Genomic DNA, 22,219 nt, shown 5'->3' on the forward strand with positions numbered 1-22,219 from the left:
GAGACCAAGAAAAAGGGCAAGTGCCCATTTGGGCAGGTCTGTAGTTAAAAAAAGTATTTAAAATGCAACAGGTCTCACATTTGCTCGAGTTAGAGCTATTGGCATTCTAAATTCATAACTGGACTTTTCTTGCCACATAAATTGGTCAACCCTGCCTCATAATTTTGTTTTTTCCAGTCATATATTTTCAGTGGCCCTGCATATAACTAAAGCACTTCCATTTACTTTCTTCCACTATCTGCAGCAAATAATGAAAATGTTGCCATTTAGCATCTTAATTTAAATCTGCCATGCTAATTCCAATAGAATACCACTCCCCCCCCCCACCCCCACCCCCCACATTAGAGTTGCTTCTGGCCAACACAATTCCCCAAAGAAAAACACAAGAAAGCCACAGAGGAGAAATAAACTAGAGGGGTCCCCCAAACATATCAAGAGTGCTCAACCAGTCATAGTGTAATAGGGGTGTTACGCTGGCCAGAATTATGATCATAATTATAATAAGAAGAGATTATTAAAACATATGCAATTATCAAATAAACCTTTATCAGAAATAAACTTTTGGCATTAGACTGTAATGCTCAAACCAGCCCCTAGAGTACACCATAACAAAAATATCAACTGTAAGAAACATGGTCATGTAACCATATTGATAACCCCTAGAGGGAATTACCCCATAAAAAAACAGGAGAAAGTAATGCAGTGTAACCAAATACTTAGCCCCTAGAGGACATTTCTAGGGTTAGCAGGCCTAGCGAAATGATATTACAAACAAGGCCTTTAAAACAAAACTCCTCCCAGCTGTAAAACAAAAGTTGTTGCCATGAGAAAGCTTAAAAGACACTAAATGGTGGAAGGGAGTTATTATTTTGGGGTCCCCACTAATCTAGTGTGGGGACCCACAGATGATGTAGACAGAAAGAGCATTTTGAAGCTGGTCCATTGTCCTAGGACCACCACAGGTTGAATTATGAGCAAAAATGTTTTGTAAAAGTAATGCCCTACAAAGCACTATGGGGCGAGTTTATTGTGCAGCCAATATTATAGTATGTTGACTGCAATGCTCAGAACCGCCCCAGAGGATGCCACAATAAAAATAGCATTTGGCAGACACATGGGTATGCAACCATACAGTCAGCCCTTAGAGAGCATAATCACATGAAAAAGGAATAGGGGAAAATAATGCAGTGTAACCATATATTTAGCCCATAAAGAACATAGAGCATTACACATGTTTAAGGGTAGCAGGACTATTGCAATGATATTACAAACAAGTCCCATAAAACTTAACTTCTCTCAGTGGTAAAATAAAAGTTCCAGCCATGAGAAAAATTATAAAGATAATGAATCGTGATGGGGTAATTATTTTGGAATCCCCACTAACAGTGATGATGTAGAGAGAAAGAGCACATTGTGGCCGATGTTTTGAATGTGGCCTCGTTGCCATAGGACCTCCACAGGCTGAGTTATTAGCAAAAATGTTTGTAAAAGTAATGCCCTGCAAAGCATTATGGGACAAGTTTTTGTGCCACAAATATTTTAAAATGTTGATACAACTGTAATGCTTATAACAGCCCCTAGAGGACCCTACAATAAAAATAGCATTTGTAAGAAACATGGTCATGTAACTATATAGTTGGCCCCTAGAGAACATAACCACATAAAAAGAAAACGCCAACTAATAATGTAGTATAACCATATATTTAGCCCCTAGAGGGCATAGTGCTTTAATACATTCATGGATAGCAGGCCTAAAACACTGATACAACACAAGCAACTCCTAACTATAAAACAAAAGTTTCACCCATGAGAGGGCTTAAACAGCCACTGAATGGTGGGAGGGGTTATTAGTTTGTGCTCCCCACTAACCTAGTGTGGGGACCCAAAGAGGATGTAGACCGAAAGAGCATGTTGTCATGAATGTTTTGGTGGTTGTCCCATTGTCCTAAGCACCACCACAGGCAGAGTTATGAGCAAAAACTTTTGTAAAGGTAATGCCCTGCAAAGCATTATGGGTAGAGTTTTCCCAAGAGCAGTGAATATTGTAGTATCGTCTCTTCCTGCTGTGCCGGAAGAGCCGCTTTCACTTTGAGGATTTCGGTTTTACGTAAAGCATTCACCAGTTTCAAGTGTTTTAAGGTGAGAGCCACAAGAAATGACTCTTGATTAGGTAACTGAACAATGAGACCAGCCCTCCAATACCGCCGATCGAGTTCACAATGTTGTGCCTGTTCGCGCTGTGAGCGCCATGGCCGCCACACAGCACGAAGGGAAGAGACAAAATAAATTGTTTGCCAATGCTGAAGTATATCGGCAATCGTCCAATAATCCATTTAACAGGGGCAGTCTGCAAGGCGTGACAAGGCGTGTCAAAAACATACTCAAAGTGGGACAAACAAAGCATTTACTAATGATATCAAGCTATTTTTGAAAGGCAAGCCCACGAACGAGTGAAAGTGATGGGTGTGACATGGGCACGGTTAAAAGCCCACAATACTTACAATCGGCCAAAGTGCTTTCATGCTCGATCTAAAAATGTCTTGAAAAAACAGATAGAACTGTACTTTTGTAGTTGTGTTTGGAGTAAACACCTCACTTTTTGGAATTCAGACAAATACAGGAGTGGTCTTGAATCATTATGCGAGTCTTGGACATCTCGTAGTAATGCACTTTGTTTTTGTCCCTCTAAAGGAAAAAAAATGTACTGTGGAGAAACCTAATAATTATTATGTGTACTACATTTGCCCCCACAATAATTCCACTATACTGGCAAAAGGTTTGTGGAAGGAATTACAATTAATTTATGATGGTACAATGGTTCTTGTCCTAACAAATAATGTTTTCTATCAACACAGCTATACTTCGGTGCACAAAACCGTGAATAAACAGGGCTGGTAGTGTCGTCAAGCTTCTTGCGATTAGGTGGTAAAAAATCGTGGCTGATATCATCAATCCAACAACGTTGTCATCCTAAACCTCCTTTCTGAAGCATGTAATGCAATCCACATACATCCCAATAGCATATTTTGGGGCTAAAACAGATTACCTTTGTACAGTTTCTGTGGATGTGGTGAAAGGTACATCCCAAAAACAATTGTTCTCCTTTGCATACACTCTTTCACAGATTATATTGGAGGCAGTCCCTTGTCTTAAAAAAAATCTTTGCTATTTAAATGCAAGCATAAATGTAGATTGCAGCAGCAGAGGTACATTGTAATGCTATACAATTTAGAAAGTTAGACAAGGGAGAGCATCAGCAGACCCAGGTACCATACACAGCACAGTGTCACATCGCAAGAGGGTTTGGGTCACTGTGAAATATGATTTGGCAAATAATCACTTTCTCAGAAACACATAAGTTTGTACATCTCTGTTATTCATCCCTAATTGAACGAATATCTCAGTGTGTCACTGGGTCAGGCGGGAACAATACATTTTAACCAAGTCGCGTCATACACGTAATCATCACATTTCTCGACATGTTCAAGTACTGAGCGTGTGTTTTTCTTCAGCCACTGTCTAGTCATGAATGTCTTGAAGCCAAAAGGTGCAGCACAAGTCTGTCTGGATGTAATCAACAGAGTGCTACGGGTCTCTAAACAAGCAAATGCCGAGGGCAGGAAATGTATATCTAATTTTGCCTTTCTTTAGCCCTTGAATAAGTCTTAGCACTGCCAAGTGTTCCATCAACAATTTGATACTTTGCCTCCCTAATGATTCCATGATCAATGTGGAGGAACCCAGCATCATCCACAAAATGTGGGTATGTATTTAGGCTTTCAGGACATGTGTTATGTAAAACAGCAGTGTCAAAAGTCCTGTAAGAGAATTTCAACTAGGTACACCCAAGGCAGACACTGCTTGTTGCTCTATTGGTATGTAAATGTTCCCTCACTTCATCTACCTCAGATAGTGGTACTTCAAGCCAAAATCCCATTTATCTGTATTTAAGAGTATACGTAGGATTACTTGATCTGGTCTTCTTGTAGAGTAGAGATGGGTCTCTACAAACCCCTATAAACAAAAGAACTCCTTCCTGGGAAGGACAAGCAGCCCTAGCAAATCTTACATACACCTAAAAAAGGTCCACTTTGCACAACATAGTGAGGTTTAGATTTCTAAAATACTAAGAAATTAGCCTTTGTCTGAAGGCTTCCACTCTTAAGCTTTTAAAATATAACAGGCTTGTCAAGGAAAATGAAGTAAAGCCAAACGTGACACCCCTGAAAATCAGGGTCCTTCTTAATCACACTCTAACCTCCCACTCTCCAATACGCTAAGGTTGCTAGCCTTCTCTGTTCTGTTTCTGTGCTTTACTCTATATTTGTTCTTTCCTGGTGTATGTCTTTATCTGCTCCTCTGCCTCAGCACACTACATCCATAGGGAGATATTCTGTGGCCTTGAGGGGTGTTCCACCAGGAGTTCCTGACAACTTGTAACAAACAAACTGCCTCTTTGCATATCGCCTTCATACTACCATACCAGTGTTCAACAAGCATTGCCAAAGCCAACAGGCCTGGTGTTGGCTGCTAGTCTTTTGGTAATTCTTGTTTTTTAGTCATTTGTTTTTGCAAAACGTTATTGTTCAGGAAGCTGCTGGGCCCTCAATCTTAACAAAAGCATTGGCTAAAGACAAAAATGATGCTTTGATCTAAAAAAAATGCACACATTGCCATAGAACTCAATGGGAACTACTTTGTGTGTTAATGGGCTCCCTGTGAAAAGGCAGCAAGCTGTAACTTGTAGTAAAGTAAGCCAATGGCTGAAGTGGAATGACCCACAGTCCCTTGATGCATGCTGGAAGAAAAATATGAATGACAGACAAAACCACAGACTAATGGATAAAGTCTGGCTGAATACCCCTAAAGGTAACTTTGTTATGCACATAGGTTTAGTAACATAAAAAAGGTCTTTACTAACAGACTTAAAAAGCCAATCTGTCTGGCACTGGCTGCAAGCTTCTTACCTTTGGGAAATAAGCCAAGCATGCAAAAAGGAAAGAAAGAAAAAAAAATGAAAGAAAGAAGACGAGAGAAAGAATGAGAAAGAAAGAAAATGAGGATAGAAAGAGAACGTAAGAGGGAGGCACAAAGAGGAAGGAATGAAAGAAAAGAAGCAGGGAAGAAAAAAAGTGAAACAAAGAATGGAAAAGGCAAGAAAGAAAGAAGGAAATGAAAGATGGAAAGGAAAGAAGGAAAGAAAAAGAAAGAAGAAAGGACAGACAGACAGTTAGGGTTGCAAAAACAAAGCACCCTCATGAGCATATATTCAGAGTTTATATGAGTTGTTGGTATGGTGTGGAAAATCAGCAGTCATACACAAAGGCCAATTTAAAAGGAGTTTACAATAGCATTGGCAGGAGACAGGAACTGATAAAGCTGGAATGTTTTCTGTGCTCAAATATGGTGGAAAGTCTTGCATTCACATTAAGCTCTACAGAAAAAGGCACAACCAAAGTAAAAATAAAGTAATAAAAACACTGACACTGAAGGGAATTATCTTCTGAGTAGATGTGCTCCTTGTGAAAGAGATAAATCCTTTCACTCAAAGTAAAGTCAGCAAGTGGGTGAAGTAGGATTATCCACTGCTCCATGCTGTATTGTGTAGTGGGAGGAAATAAAATGTGAATGACACAAGAACAGACTAGTTGATGAAGAGAGGTGTCTGAAAGCCCTTTTATGCAAGTATGTTATACATATACTTTTAGTAAAATTAAAAGGTCTTGGCTAATGACAGACTTAAAAAAAGGTAACACAAAAGATCCACACTTATCGAACCATCACCTTGCTAGACTCTACAGTGAAGGTGGTGGGTCAAATAGTTCTTCACAGAATAACAAGGACATTCCACATTCTTAGTGAAGTACAATATGAATTTAGAGAAGGATTAGGATTGAAGAAACAATACCTTGACTGACACCTGCTTATTAGTAAATACACTGCGGTGAAACAAGGCCATCTGTACCTATTTTAATGAACTTCAGCAGTAAGCTTCTAAGCTAAGAGACATTCTAAATGGTCTGCAGATGGAACAGTTCTTGGTTGACTCTCTCTGTACCCTATATTCAGACGTTTTGACATCTGCAAGACATAGCATTGGGGTGGAGGGAGTTTTCCAATTCCATTACTTTAGCACTGTGCTCATCCCACTTTTTTCCTAGTGTACATAAATAAGCTCAATGCATTTTTGATTTTGTATAAAATTAACATGCTAAAGGTACATTCCAAGTCAGTATCGGACCTATTGTATGCAGATGACTTAGCTTTAATGTCTCAGACTCCCAATGGTCATAAAGGTTTGATAGATCACTGTCATTTTTATGGACAGTTTAAATCTGGAGACCAATGTCTCTAAACGTATTATATATAAGTCATGTGGCCATAAGAACTGCAGGTGTAGACCAATTTTCATCAAGGGAAAGAGCACTGGAAAGGTAAATTATTCATCTTACTTAGGAATTGCCTTTGATTCTCTTTGTTCATGGTCCCATTGCCTGTCAACCAGCTCTTTAAGGTTTTATCAATCGGTCTGTGCTCTTTAATTTTGCACAGTATGTTGGGAACATACAGATGAAACCACTCCTTGAAATCTATAAGCGTAAATTCTGCCAATTCCAACTTATGGGGCAGCCATTTGGGGCTACAATAAAAGACAGACTTCAGACAGAGGACATTATTTTTCACATATAGAATTAGGCTGAAGCTAAGTGGAAGGCCATATTAAACTAGCTCCTATGGTTTTGTGGACATCAGACTTGGAAAATATCCACACAACCGTAAATCGATCCATCATTGAGGATACTTTAGCCTGTGGCCTGAGATATAAAATCCTTTGGCTTAAGTATATTACGCATACAGCTGACATCCTTGGCAGACCCAACCTATTTTCGAGTCCTCCCAAATCACCGGGGGTGAGAAAGGTTGGGTGAAAGATAAAATTGGTGCATGCATGCCATCTTTATGGGAGACAGAGGACTTGAATAACCAGACTGTGTGGGAAATGTTACTCTTCTAACCCCCTCAGATATAGAGCCTTAACCTGGCTGACAAATTTCTTGGAAAAGCTTTGTTAAATAGATTTTATCTTGGCAGGATACACAACTATCTTAGCTTTCTGCCTGGTCCATTCCAAGACTGCTACCACCCTTACCTGCCCACATGATGAATCCGCCTCAAACACTTAATTGCACTTCATATTCTTTTGTAAATTCTATAAACCTTTTACAGGTGACTTTTTAATCCCGATTCTTAAAAATCATGGTTTGTATTCATGTAAACCTGCTCTTAACGTTCTTAAGAATGTTGAGTAACCCTATAATGGATTACCACATTGGTTGTCTTCTAAATTTTGCAGTACGCTTCTGCAAGATGTTGCAGGTTTATTTATTAAGCAGTAGTTCTTACTAATAGACATTTATAGTTGTACCTCTTAATATTGTACTTTTATGAATATTTATTAATAATTGAATACAAGACTTGAATGTAACTGTAGGGAAATGCCTCCCTTAGCATGGTTACCCCCTAACTTTTTGCCCTTTGTTGATGCCAGTTATGATTGAAAGTGTGCTGGGACCCGGCTATCTAGGCCCCAGCAACAGTGTTATTTCCCTAAACTGTACCTTTGTTCCCACAATTGGCACAGCCCTGGAACACAGATAAGTCCCTTGTAACCAGGGATGGTCTCTAAGGGCTGCAGCATGTATTATGCCACCAAGGAGACCCCTCACTCAGCACATGCACATGGCCTCACAGCTTGTGTGTGCTGGTGGGGAGAAAATGACTAAGTCGATACGGCACTCCCCTCAGACTACAATGCCCTTAACCCACTGCCTGTGGCATAAGTAAGTCACCACTCTAGCAGGCCTTACAGCTCTAAAGCAGGGTGCACTATACCACAGGTGAGAGCATACTTGCATGAGCACTATGCCCCTACAGTGTCTAAGCAAAACCTTAGACATTGTAAGTGCAGGGTAGCCATAAAGAGTATATGGTCTGGGAGTCTGTCAAATACGAACTCCACAGTTCCATAATACATACACTGAAATCTGGGAAGTGTGGTATAAAATTTCTCAGCACAATACATGCACACTGATGTCAGTGTGGGATTTATTGCAAAATGCACACATGTCTCTTAGAGCTGCCCCCTGCATGCCAGTCCGACTCCTAGTGTTAGTCTGACCAGTTCCTGCCACAACCAGAGGAGTTTCTGGCCACATGGGGTGAGTGCCTTTGTCACTCTGTGGCCAGGACCAAAGCCTGCACTGGGTGGAGGTGCTTCTCACCTCCACCTGCAGGAACTGTAGCACCTGGCAGTGAGCCTCAAAGGCTCATGCCTGTTGTTACAGCGCCCCAGGGCATCCCAGCTAGTGGAGATGCCCGCCCCCCTGGACACAGCCCCCACTTTTGGCGGCAAGTCCGGATGAGATAATGAGGAAAACAAGGAGGAGTCCCCTACCAGTCAGGACAGCCCCTAAGGTGCCCTGAGCTGAGGTGACCCCTGCCTTTAGAAATCCTCTATCTTAATTTTGGAGGATTCCCCCAATAGGAATAGGGATGTGCCCCCTCCCCTCGGGGAGGAGGCACAAAGAGGGTGTAGCCACCCTCCAGGGCAGTAGCCACCCAGACCTAAACACACCCCTAAATTTAGTATTTAGGGGCGACCCTGAACCCGGGAAATCAGATTCCTGAAACCTATAACAAGGACTGCTGACCTGAAAGCCCCGCAGAGACGACGGAGACAACTGACTTGGCCCCAGCCCTACCGGCCTGTCTCCAGACTCAAAGAATCTGTACAGCGACGCATCCAGCGGGACCAGCTACCGCTGAGGACTGCCCTACACCCAAAGGACCAAGAACCTCCCGAGGACAGCTGCACTGTTCAGAAACAGCAACAAACTTGCAGCAAAGAAACAACTTTAAAGAGACTCTCACTTCTCGGCAGAAGCATCAGACTTGACACTCTGCACCCGACGCCCCCGGCTCGAGTCCAGGACAACCAACACCACAGAGAGGACTACCAGGCGACTCCAACGACGTGGACACCCTGAGTTGACCTCCCTGCACCCCCACGGCAACGCCTGCCTAGAGGATCCAGAGGCTCCCCCTGACTGCGACTGCCTGGTAACAAAGGAACCCGACTCCTGAACCAAGCACTGAACCTGCAGCCCCTAATACCGAGAGGAACCACCTACCAGTGCAGGAGTGACCAGCAGGCGGCCCTCATCCTAGCCCAGTCGGTGGCTGGCCGGAGAAACCCTCATGTGCCCTGCCTGCACTGCCAGAGTGACCCCCCAGGTCCCTCCATTGCGTTCAATAGCAAAACAGACGCCTACTTTGCACACTGCACCCAGCCACCCCTGTACCGCAGAGGGTGTGTTTTGTGTGCTTGTGTGCCCTCCCTCCCACCCCCCAGTGCTCTACAAAATCCCCCTTGTCTGTTCCGAGAGGACGCAGGTACTTACCTGCTAGCAGACTGGAACCGGAGCACCCCTGTTCTCTATAGGTGCCTATGTGTTTTGGACACTCCTTTGACCTCTATACCTGACTGGCCCTGTGTTGCTGGCGCTGTGGCTTTGGGGTTGCCTTGAACCCCCAACGGTGGGCTGCCTATGTCCAGGAGACTGACCGTGTAAGTGTTTTACTTACCTGAAAAACTAACTAATACTTACCTCCCCCAGGAACTGGTGTCCATTTTTAAAATAGCTTATTGCCATTTTAACCAAAACTGTGTGTACTACTGTTTTAAATCAAAGTGTCAACACCAGGACAGTGCGCGCTTTACAGGCGACTAGAATGCAAAAACCCAACACTCTCAAGATAATGTAATTTATGCATTGTGCTGATATGTAATTGTTCATGTTATTGTTTAATCTTTTGCATTGCAGAATTCAATTCTGAAGATTCATTCTTAAGGTGCTTATAAATACTGTCCATTTGCAATGTATTGCTGCAGACTTTCAGAGTGAGTCAGGGTGTGGTCCCTTTCCAGGGCCTACTAGAAGCTTTCCCTGCAGCATGCCTGGGTGTGGTTGTGGGCTGGGCCAAGACTCTATAAAAGGGAGCAGTCCAACTCCACGTGCTCACTATTCAGAGGTCCTGGTGCAGAGCAGCAGCAACTCCCTGAGCTCCTGTTCCGGCGGCCTACCTTGACCTTCCAGGCCTCTGCCCTTCATACTACAGTGGTGACCCTTAGTCAGGGCGGTAAGACAGAGGTTGGGCTGGGCCCCCGACCCCTTAATCAAGGACGCTCGTATTCTTGAGCCTAATCTTTCATGCTAAACAATTTGCTCTTGCGTGTGTGAATGTGTGTTTGGATTTTTTCATGGCATTTGCGTGCTGGCTTTCGAATCGGCAAGACACGCGATTCTTTCATGGTGTTAAATTCATGATATTCATTGTGCGCTACCATTCTTTCACAGTTCACAGTTGGTGGCCTTCGAATCGGCAAGATGCGCGATTCATTTCCTAGTGATTTAACCCTTGATGTTCAATGTACGCTACCTTTTCCTTGACAGTTTCATTGTGGCCTTTGAATCGGCAAGACGTGCGATTCTTACCTTGTGTGTAATTCATGATATTCATTGTACGCTACCATTCCTTGACAGTTACATGGTGGCCTTCGAATCGGCAAGATGCGCGATTCGTTTCCTAGTGATTTAACCCTTGATGTTCATTGTACGCTACCATTTCCTTGACAGTTTCATGGTGGCCTTCGAATCGGCAAGACGCGCAATTCTTTCCTTGTGTGTAATTCATGATATTCATTGTACGCTACCATTCCTTGACAGTTACATGGTGGCCTTCGAATCGGCAAGACACGCGATTCGTTTCCTAGTGATTTAACTCATGTTATTCATTGTACGCTACCATTTCCTTGGCAATTTCACGGGGGAATTAGAATCGGCAAAACGCGCAATTCTTTTCCTTGTGCGTAGTTCATGATGTTCATTGTGCGCTGCCGTTTCCTTGGCAGTTTCATGGAGGCGTTCGAATCGGCATGACGCACGATTAGTTTTCTAGTGACTTATCCTTTGATATTCATTGTGCGCTACCATTCCTTGGCAGTTACATGGTGGCATTCGGGAAAATGGGAAAACCTGCGTGGTTGATATTGGGGAAACTCCATGACTAAAATGTTTATGGGTTTAGGGCATCCTTTAAAATTCTGAGCAACTTCCAGATAGCGTACTTAATTGCAACATCTGTACTTCGCATGTTTAGAAGAGTATTCATCTGCACTTCAGAGTTGACAGAGACTAACCGGATAATGTGACTAAGAAGGCAGGTAATATGCTGTGATGATGTATAAAAATTAACTTATCAGATGGTCTGAAGGCCTATTGAATAATATGCTTTTGGTCTGGGTGGCCTATTGAATGACATGATTGTTAAGCATTGGGTTCTAACAGAAATTAATTTTGTTTAGGAGTTGCTTTGCCAAAAATAAATTCTACAGCAGTCTTTAAAGTAGGTGTATTAGTTAATCAAAATTGAATCATAAAGAAGTCAGATGTTCACATAAAGTTTATTTATCAATAGATGTTGAGCTATATACTGAAATAACAATGGAAAAGGAAAACTATCCATGGTAGTGGAGAACTTATGAACTATGTTTTATCTAAGAGGGCTGATAAAGTTAATCAGATTTGGGTTCGACATGCACGTTTCATGCAGATTTGTAAATAGGAGGGGATATTTAAAAAAGTGACTTTTTGCATATTAATTCCCATAGGAAGCTTTCCTCAGATAAAAACAGAAAAAAAACAGAAAGATATCAAACCTAGTATGAAAGCAGAACAAGAAAGTGCTTCATTTGGTGTAAATCCATACTGTACCAGGGGCTTGAAAATTCAAAATAGTCCAAGGTTTGGAGAGTCAATCTGCTGTTACTGGTATATGATCTTTTCAATAGAGTTCAGTATTTTTTTTTTCCCAGACAGTTGTCATGACCACAACAACATTATGGCATCTGTAGGCAGAAGTCACGAAGCACCACCGAACTGGCCAACAGAAGGTGCCAAGTTACAAAAAAACAAAAAAAAACAGTAAAGGAACTGCCTATGTATCGATTTCCCTTGATCCCCAAAAATCATTGTACTGGAGCTCAGGATAGCCAGTCTTTTTTTTCTTCACATTTTCCAGTTCTGCTCAGAGTATGTAACTAAAAATAAATATATCACTATGGTCTAGTGAGGGTCACGTACTCCATGAACCAGTGGCTTTTGACTGTTCCTACATACAGGGGTGCAAAATGAAGTGTATCAATGCTAAACTTCATTGGGAAAAACTCATTTGGAGCCAATATACACATTAGTGTTTGAGAAAGCACTTAAACATGCTCTTAGTTTCATTATTTTTTTCTCACTGTTCATTAAAAAAAGAGCAATGTTGGTATACTTATTTTAATATTTTGTTGCACTAATATTTACCTTACTCAATTACCACCTTTGCTTTTTAGAGAGCCATACAAGGAATAGCCCTTGAAATTATTCACACCGTATATGTAATTCAAAAGGCAACCATTATTTTATTGTTGGGGGAGGGTCCCATTCCAGTTTCCATTTGGAGACTACCCCGTTCCTATGTGTAATGATTTGGCCAGGCCAGGTGACAGAGGACATCCACATTAATACTGCTCATAAAGATTGTGAGAAAAGATATAGGAGGCACCTCATGTAAGCAACAACCATGGGATTTTTGGCTGTTAGTCACCAACTTGTTCACTTTTTCATCATTGGCAGCTTTCCTATAAACCGGAGGAACCAACACCTAGACTGAATCAAAAAGTGCTACTTGTGTGTGCCTCTGTAAAGTGAAACACTCGTCATCCTCCTTAGGTCCTCATAAAGGAAGAAAAAAGCAATATCTTCCTAACAGAAACATACAAAATTAGTTCAAAGTGGCATCTAGCGTATGTCTATATTGCATGCCCGTACTCATGATTAAAACCAAATCCCATATTTAGACCATTTTAATGTGAAGGCTATTTATGATTATGGGAAAACCTATTTTGTGGTTGAAAAATCCGAATCAAGACGTTTGAGACTGTAAAATAGCTTTGTACATCTGGCCTCCTTCTCTAATTAAAAGAGTGCATATAGTCCTCCCACTCAACAAACATTAGGCTAAGAATAAATACTAGTCTACGAACCCCACATTTCATGAAGTTGTACAAGCAAAGGAACATTGAAACATTAATTTTGCAGGTAAAGGTTACAGCCAAAATGCTGAGTTGCACAAATAATTTTCCACATCTACAATGTTGAACCAACTGTGAGCATGATACCATTTCCCTTTGCCACTCCTGGAAATTTCCAGGCTAGTGACTGAATCTACCCTTAAAGCACTGCAGGCTGATGCAATGAAAAAGGTTTGTTTTACTGAGGGTAATGTAGGAGGAGCTCTATGAGCCAAGTAATGAACATGGTAGGCCATTCTGCATATCTACCCAAATATATGAAGGTAATGAAGGGTAGTTACCAGAGGGAACAGCCCTTCTCTTCGCCCTGATTGACATTGGCACCACAAAAAAAGGATATTTTGCAAAAAAAAATCTTTGCTAGTTCTTAATTTGCCTCAAGGTTGTGATATGCTTTTAACACTGCTTTTTACACAGGCAAGGATAGAGCTTATATAAATATGGGTAGGTCAGAGTTTCCATTAAAAAGGCATTTTTGTTATCTTAATAACTTTCCAACAGTTCTACCCTAAAACTTCCTAATAAAAAAATTCATCGATTTGCATTTGGCATGGCATGTTTCGTACAAATCTCTCATGGAGACCAGAAATGAGGAGTGGGGTGAAAAAAATAGGCTTTTCCTATTTCAATTTTCAAAGAAATCTTTGATCTTGAATACATACATAACGCTGCATGCAATTACACGGAACTTGTCATGAAAGTAGAACTTTACCCAAGGAAGTGGCTTTGCTTGGCTTGAATCAGTTCGGTAGGTTTCAAACAATTAGCCTTTAAAAATAGTTTTGGGGTGGGCTTGCAGGGGTACAAATGAGAGATCTCTAGACTGCTTTTTCTCCTGTTGTCCATTTCATGTCTGCAGACTCAAAAGACAGAACACTGACCTTAAGGTTCTTATTGACTGGCTGTATAAGAATTTTTTTTCTTCAACTCTTCATTACAAGATGTGGGGCACGGCCTCAACATCTTGACAAAAAATGAAAAGCCCACAAACGAGGTCACAGTGAGCCCATCTTCATCCCCAGACCTCAGCTAATCTTGAATCCCAGGTCAAAGTACACACTGAGCCCCATGGTTTGATGGGAGGACTAGTGTGAGGGGGCAGTCACCGTTTCTGGTAAGAGAAAAAAAACTTGGATTATGATGGGGTGATCTGAAAACCAGGACTGGCTTTCGCAGACCCCTGTTCTCCCAGCATTTGTGAAGATAGTCTGTGATCTAAGTACAGAGACTGAAGACTACAGAAAGGGGGCCCAACACTGGTTCATATAGTCTGCTACCTCATCAGTGAAGCCACAAACCACCGTATGAAAAATAGCACCCATAATCTGTACCTCAGTAAGAAGAAGGTAGACCATATTGACCAGTGTTGGGCACCCTTTCAATAGTCTGCAATTCAATACTGCGAATGCATACTATCATTTGGGATTGCTGGGGTGTATGCTATCTGTATTTAACCACTGATTCCATCTTGACCACGGACACCATTTTGTGCTTGGCTTCAAATGCCATCACATCAGTGGCGCAGGTATTTTTCCACGCACAGCTTGTTAATTTGTTTTCGCTTGTCTCACCAGGGAAGGGAACACAACATGGGGGACGCAACGTTTATAAGAGTGTACAAGGATGAGAACGTTTATAGCAGAGAAGGGTACGCTCGGTCTTGGAAATGTACCTTGGGATGTGGACAATCTCTTTGCATGTTTTTCAACACTGACCTAATACGGCCATCGCTTGAATTTCACAACTTACTCGAAGGGAGGAGGATTACTAGAACCTTCCTCTCAAGTTTTGTTTAAAGTATATAAGGTGGGGAAGCTTGCCACTGAGGCAGAAGGAACTCATTCCTGAGGGAGGACACTTTGCCCAGGAAAATCAGAGTCCCATTGGGTAAATTCCTCCTGTCTCAGCTTTCCCAGGTCCCATAGCTTGACCTTGGCAAAAGACTAAGATGATGTTGGTTTCAATCTCCATGGTAATGCATTTTTAATTCTTAATTAGCTAGCTTTACTGTGCGCCTGCATATACATATATATTCACTGCATACATATTCATAGTTGATATACTGCATTTTCTCTTATTATCCAACTGTTGTGACTATTTTAGTAGCCGCACATGTTTTGTGGCATTCAAATTAAGCGTTCACGTTAATATTTTTGAATAATCCTATTTGAACTCTGGGAAGTGCCTTAAATTCATTACTCAGACTATGAGTGCTGCATTCTTTAGCCTCTTTCCCTCTTAGGTTGAAGCAAAGCAGAACATGGGGGGAAGATTTGGAAGGTGGCAGTAGTATAACTGTGTCTATCATGATCTGCCGCCTTGTTACAGAGGCCACACAGCAAGTGTGTCATTTTAGGTCTCAAGCCTAAGATTCACTTTTAGGGAAGGCGATTATAGTTGACAACTTTCTTTTTTTTCTTTTTAAATATAAATGTGCAGAGCCAGCAGTCTCATTCTTGAAACTGCAGACTCAGCAACCCAATAATGAGGGACAAACCTTTCTGCAAAGCACGTGGACTTCCTGTCTAGTCTGCAGACTATTTTACAGTTTAAAAAGGCATTTTGAGCCAAGAACTCCAGTATCGTCAAACCATATGAAAAAGTGTTTTTTTTTTCTTTAACACAGACGACTTATCCACCAGTTCTGATAAGCAGGATACCTGAACAGGTACCCACTGGTCCATCTGACAAAGCCATAGCAGAGAGAGCCCAGTAAGAGATTTCTGGACCATCCATAACTACCACACAAGATGCTATGCTTATGACCTGACAATATTTATACCAATAAGTAACAACACCTAAAAGCACAACATAATTAAATAGCATGATCAAACTTATAACTAATACATTTTAGGTTGCTCTTTCATAGTGTTAAGAGTAATAAGTATATGTAATCTCATCTATAAGCTTATTTACAAAATTACAATTGCATTGGTTATATCAAGGTTGAGGTCATGTGCACTGAATTTGGCGTGCGAGTTCTGGTTTTCATGGTTGTTGTGCACATTATGGATAGTTGAACCAACCATAATTTACGAGTTTCAGTGGTTCTTCAGTTTTAATTCGTAACCATAACTGAAATTCACTTAAAAAAACCAGTGCTAAGTACAGAGTGTTTTAAGCATACATTAAGGTGTTAGGACACAAGAGACAGAGTGTGTGTTTAAATATACATGCACTATGAATGTTGTTAGCAGTATCCTATTCTATCATTATAAATCTAGCAAAAGGGCATAATTATGTAGGGCCAGTGAAGAATCTGCAGCACCAATCATGCAATGATGTGAACTTTAACATGTACATTTAACGTTCTACCTTGAGTAAATATGTTTAAAGACCAGGTTAGTACATTGTCCCTACATGAAAATGTGATCTAATTTAATTTTTAAAGGGATGCTCCAATACGTATTTTTACAATCAACTTTGCTGTAGGAAACCAATAGATAAGACCTCCTGTAGCACATACACAATTCTATATCTTTAATTGGGCACAAGGGAATAGGGATAGAAAAGATGCCTGGTTAAAACAGATCACTTGGAAAAAACAGCTCTTATATTAAAGATATGTACCTATGGTGTTATATTATAAAATGGCATTAAAGCTCACACAACATTCACTATGTTATCAAATGTTTGTATTATGTTATTGTAACTCTACTCTATCAGGTAAGGGGTGAGGTTGAAGGAATATCCCAAGGCAGTTTTAAACAATCAAGAGCTCAAAGCATTCTAATAGAATTTCTCCAAGTGCTGCATGGCTCTCTCTTGACACCTAAAAAGATCTAGGGATTATACTGAATATGCACATAAGCAAAAGACAAGGTTTCAGTTCCTGTAGCTTATTAAACGGCTATTGCGTATTGTAATGTATTTAATACACAACAACTGAATGCAAAATTAGTAGGTAAATTATGTTCACAGTACAGCAGATGAACCTTACAAAAATGATGCTCTGCTCCCATTTATGTATATCATACCTCCAGTATAGTAACCCCGTGCGTAGGAGAATCGGCTTGTAACCCAAAGAGCTCCAAGAATTGAGGCTGGTATCTGGATGGGGAAAGAAAAAGGAAAACATGAAAGCTACAACCAGAAACCAAACAATTCTGAAACGTTATTGAAACAGTTCTAGTTTGTGTTTTTTAATAATGGTTATACTACCCATGAAGGTGATGTTAAATGCACCAACCTAAATGATTGCACATTTAGAAATTTGAAACATAACCAACAGTCATCAACAGCATTAATTCTGGATCATGCCTGATTTTATTTACACAACAGGCCTCTGCTCTGATGCGTGATCCTCTGTAGGAGGAGAGTGCTCCTTGGACTACTCATTAGGTGATCAGTGTGGCAAAGAAAGTATGGAAGCACAGGTAAAAAGATACTAGATTTTGAAATGTAACTTTAACTCCTTCCACCACCTGCACATACATGTCATCATCAGGCCATTTTGATAAGTGAACTACTAAAATCTTCCTTTTGCAACATTTGCTAAAAAGGAGGTCATACTGCACCCTGTAAATGCGGATGCTACGGGGGACCTGTTAAGACTTGGCATCCTTGGTGTGGTCTCCCCTAACTTTCTTCCTCTGCTTCCCAGGTTGATGATGTGTGCTGGACTCTGTTTTTGAAACTCTGGGCACTTTACCACTGCTAACCAGTGCTAAAGTGCACATGCTCCTGGGTAAAATGTATGTGTAAATTGGCTTATCCATGATTGGCATATTTGTTTTACTAGTAGGTCGCTAGTAAAGTGCACTAGAGGTACCCAGGGCATGTAAATCAAATGCTACGAGTGGGCCCCCAGCACTGGTTGTGCCACCCACATTAGTAGCCCTGTAAACATGGCTCAGGCCTGCCACTGCAGTGTGTGTGTGTGTGTGTGTGCAGTTTTAAACCACCAACTCAACTGGCAAGTGTGCCCACTTGCCAGGCCTAAACCTTCCCTTTTCATACATGCAAGGCACCTGCTAAGGTAAGCTCTAGGTAGCCCCATGGGCAGGGTGCAGCGTATATTAAAGGTGGGACATGTACTGATGTGTGTTACATGTCCTAACAAATACTGCTAAATTCAGTCTTCACTGTTGCAAGGCCTATCTCTCTCATAGGTTAAGATGGGGGCTGCCTTTAAATAACCTTAAAATGCAGATTTCCTTTGAAGGCAGATAGAAATATGGAGTTTGGGGGTCTCTGAACAAAAAATACATCTTGTAGTGAAGTTGTTTTCTAGATTGTTTGAAAATGCCACTTTTAGAAAGTAGGCACTTTCCTTCTTAAACCATTCTATGACTCTGCCTGTTTGTGGATTGCCTGTCTGGGTCAGTTTGACAATTGGGCTGTTTGTGAACCCCCTCTAGACAGTGAGACAAAGGAAGCTGGGGTGTAGCCTTCATATCCTGATGAGCCATCCGTGCTAGAGTGGAAAGAGGAGTGGTCACTTACACCTGAATGGGCTGTGCCTGCCCTCTCGCAATAAGGTCTCCAACCGCCAGGTATCTGTCTGGGGCCTGGCCTGGGCAAGGCAGGATCTTGTGAACAACAGAGACTTTCCTTTGAAGTAGGCCTACTTCAAAGGCAGAAAGGGGTATAAGTATTGGACCCAAAACCCCTGAAAATCATCTTACTTCTGGAACCAAGAGGAACCTCTGCCAAGGAGAAGAGCTGTAGTGCTGAGGAGGCGTGCTGCCCCTGCCTGTGACTGTGCTTTGTTCGGCTATCCTGCAGTTGCTGCTTCTGCCTGTGAAACGGGACAAAGACTGGACTTTGTGGCATATTCCTGTTTGTGAATAATCTCCAAGGGCTTGAACTAAGCTTGCCTCCTGTTTTGAAGTATCAGGGCCAAAGACTTCCTCTGCCAGCACCACGACTCTCTGCTGAGACTTCTACCCTGCCAAGTGGTGTCTGATTCCATCTCTGGGCCCTTCAAAGGTGAAGTTGGCAGACAAGAGCTGAAAATCCACGCACAGATCCTCGTGCAGAGAACTTTTTGATACACAATCTGCAGCGCGGCTGATAAACAATGCTACACCTGTATCGCGGATGGTAGATCGACAAATCACAGTTGGAGAAACGACGGGCAACAAGCACTTGCAGCTGCTGATAACGATGCAAAACCCACGCAGTGCGGTTTTTTAACACCGTGTGACAGGATTTTCCACGCATCGTCCCTGGGCGTCAAAGTCAACCCAACTCTGCGCGGATCCGAGGTGCCCCGTCCGGGAAAAAACAAAAAAATTCAATGCATCGCTCTCTTTTGAGGGAGAAGAAACGACTCACAGCCTCCCTTGTAAGGAAGGAATCGACGCATCGCTGCCTATTCCGACGAACGCTTGCACGTGGGGCTTTATTTTTTACGCTAACCAGGTACTTTGTGCAGAATCATCGTTTCCATTGTTTCCTATGGAGTAAGACTCATTCTTTTGAAAATTCATATTTTAACTTGGGTATGTTGGATTTTTGTTGTTTTGGTCTAGTTCGATTTAGAGAAATATTGCCTATTTTTCTGAACTGGTGTGGTGTCCATTTTCAAGTGTTTTCACTGTATTACGTTACACATTGCTTCTGAGTTAAGCCTGCGTGCTCGTGTCAAGCTACAAAGGGGTTGAGAGGGGGTTAACCAGCTTTGTTTCTCCTTTTCCCATGACTAGAGTGAGAGTCCAAGCTTGGCAGGGCTTGACACCTTGAAATAGTGGGTTAACGTGATGCTGTATGTTTCCCATTCCAAACAGCCAAACTGTAAATATTGCAGTTTCTTCCTGCACAGATGTCACCAGGTATTAAGTGAAGCTTGTGCATCGAAAAAAGTAAGGTACTTTCATACAACTTGAAATCCTGACTAATACGAGTTTGTGCCTCAATCACAATTACAGCGGGCATCAAAATGAGACTTTCATGTTTAGCCTCAAGGTCTACACGCCACCCAAAAGTAACCAGTTTCAAAATCTCACAATGCACCATCAAGGGGACATACACATACATTTATATATGCAGACAGAGATGGCATTTGTAGTACCAATGGAATTAGCTGACATTTAAATTAGTAACAAAACTGTGTATTCATACGTTTTCATGACCTAACAGATTACACAACTTATAAGTGCAAAATATCTTCCCTTCCATCTTTAGTTCTGGCCAGGGAATTTTTCCTCCCAAAAATGTAGAATGGAATAGTGTTACTCAGAGAAGCCACTGAATGGCGTACAAACAAGTGTCATTTATTGTTCATATGTGGTGGAATGGTGCTTTAAGGCAGCCAGGGACTGTTGTCAGTATGAGTCTGGTAAAAACATAAAAAATGTCTTCTCTTGTTTCAGATTATTTGATATGGACAGGGAAATCTTCTTCCCAAAAAGGTGTCATGTGTTAAGAACATTGTATTTTTTACATATGTGCTGGAACTGTGCTTTAGGTGAGCCAGGGCCTGTTATCAGTCTGTTTCCAGTAAAAGCAAAACAACATGACACTGGACCGTGAACCTAGGATGACTCAAGCTCTTTCCTTCATCTGCTGGATAAAATTATCTGTGCTTACTTGTCACAGGCTGGAATTTGCAACATGTGATCACCGGAAATCCCTTTGTGACATAAGGACAAAGCTGCATGGTAGATAATACTGTTTACCATTGGTGTCCAAGAGATCGATATACCCCACAGTAAGAAATAGGGTTAAAATGTGGATGTGGGTACACCCACCACAAGGAATATTCTCAACGAAAATCATGGTGAACCCTCAAAGTCACTGAATTAACCCGAGTTCAACCTCCTGGCAGCTATGATAGCGGGCAGAAAGGATTAACTTAGGGCAATGTGTAAAGTATTTATGAAGAACCAAAACATTAATAAAGTCAAAATGCAAAACAATAAAAAACCCAAACTGAATTAAAAAAAAAAACAAAAAAAAAAACATGAGGGTAAAACCTAATGAACAAAATGACACCAAAATTAAAAGGAACCAGGCATATGATTTTTCAAACTACAGTGCCAAGGAGCACAAAGGGCCAATGATAGTATATGGTTGCAGTAGACTATAACTTAGGCACAATTTGAGGCTGACCGTGATGGAGCACAGGTCAGATATTCCAATCAGGTTTGTCCTAGTCAAACATTTTACTTTCTGACTCAGGGTGGACAGCCCTGGTGGAAAGGACCGCCCACCAAATTTAAAAATCATGGTCTAGCAGATGGTCATTTATAAAGGCAATGGCAGGAACCGTTTTCACTATGGTTCCTGTCAATGCATTTTACTGTTTGCTGCAGGGCTGTATCGGAAGGTCACAGCCCTACAGCAAATAGTATTATTTTTTCTTTTGAAAAAGAAAATCCCAAAATGGGATTTTCTTTTTTAGAAGAAAAAAGTAATGCTCCCCTCGCTATGGGAGACTTCACCCATACTGCGTGAAGTATTAGAATGGTTTTAGTGTTCCTTACCGCCAGCTTTTAGCTGCTGGTAAGGAACAGTAAACAATGACTACATGTCTGCCCATCTAAATTGGGTGGGCGGACATGTAGCTATTTCTCTGATAGCCCTTACTTCCCAGGTCTGTCTGAGATATTTAGCCATGGCACAGACAGAGTAGTATCTGCCATGGTCAAACTCAAGGCCCGCCAGCAACTATATTTGGCGGGTGCACCACAATGCTGGAGAGAAGGGAACTCAGTTGCAACAGCCTGATTTAAATTCTGGTGGACAGACCTGGTGGAAGGACCGTCCAGCAAGATTTATAAATCACCATTTAGCTGGCAATCATTTATAAGACATTGGTGGGAGGTTCCCGTCAATGCATATTACTGCTTGCTGCCAGGCTGCATTGGAAGGACAGGCTGGGAGAATTTGGAAAGCAAATGTAAATTAAGCTTCCAGGTATTTCAAGGCCAGGAAAAGGTATCTTTCGAAAAGATACTTTCCCTTAATATTTCATAAAAACCCATCTTTACCATTCAATTGGATTTTTGGTAACTATTAAAAATAACTGCTTTATTATTTTTCTAGCTATCCCCATTCCCGAAACACAATACTAGG

General features: G+C 41.5%; 1 protein-coding gene across 1 annotated transcript in view; it reads right to left on the minus strand.

Moving 5' to 3' along the window:
- The window catches only part of LOC138284778 (glutathione S-transferase 3, mitochondrial-like), a 72,523-nt gene that overhangs the window by 10,324 nt on the left and 39,980 nt on the right, over nucleotides 1-22,219 (minus strand). Inside the window, exon 3 of the mRNA XM_069223926.1 lies at nucleotides 17,176-17,248. Coding sequence (XP_069080027.1) covers nucleotides 17,176-17,248 — 73 coding nt within the window. The remainder of the gene's footprint in view (nucleotides 1-17,175; nucleotides 17,249-22,219) is intronic.

The sequence above is a fragment of the Pleurodeles waltl genome, chromosome 3_1, assembly GCF_031143425.1.
Source record: "Pleurodeles waltl isolate 20211129_DDA chromosome 3_1, aPleWal1.hap1.20221129, whole genome shotgun sequence".
Lineage (NCBI taxonomy): Eukaryota > Metazoa > Chordata > Amphibia > Caudata > Salamandridae > Pleurodeles > Pleurodeles waltl.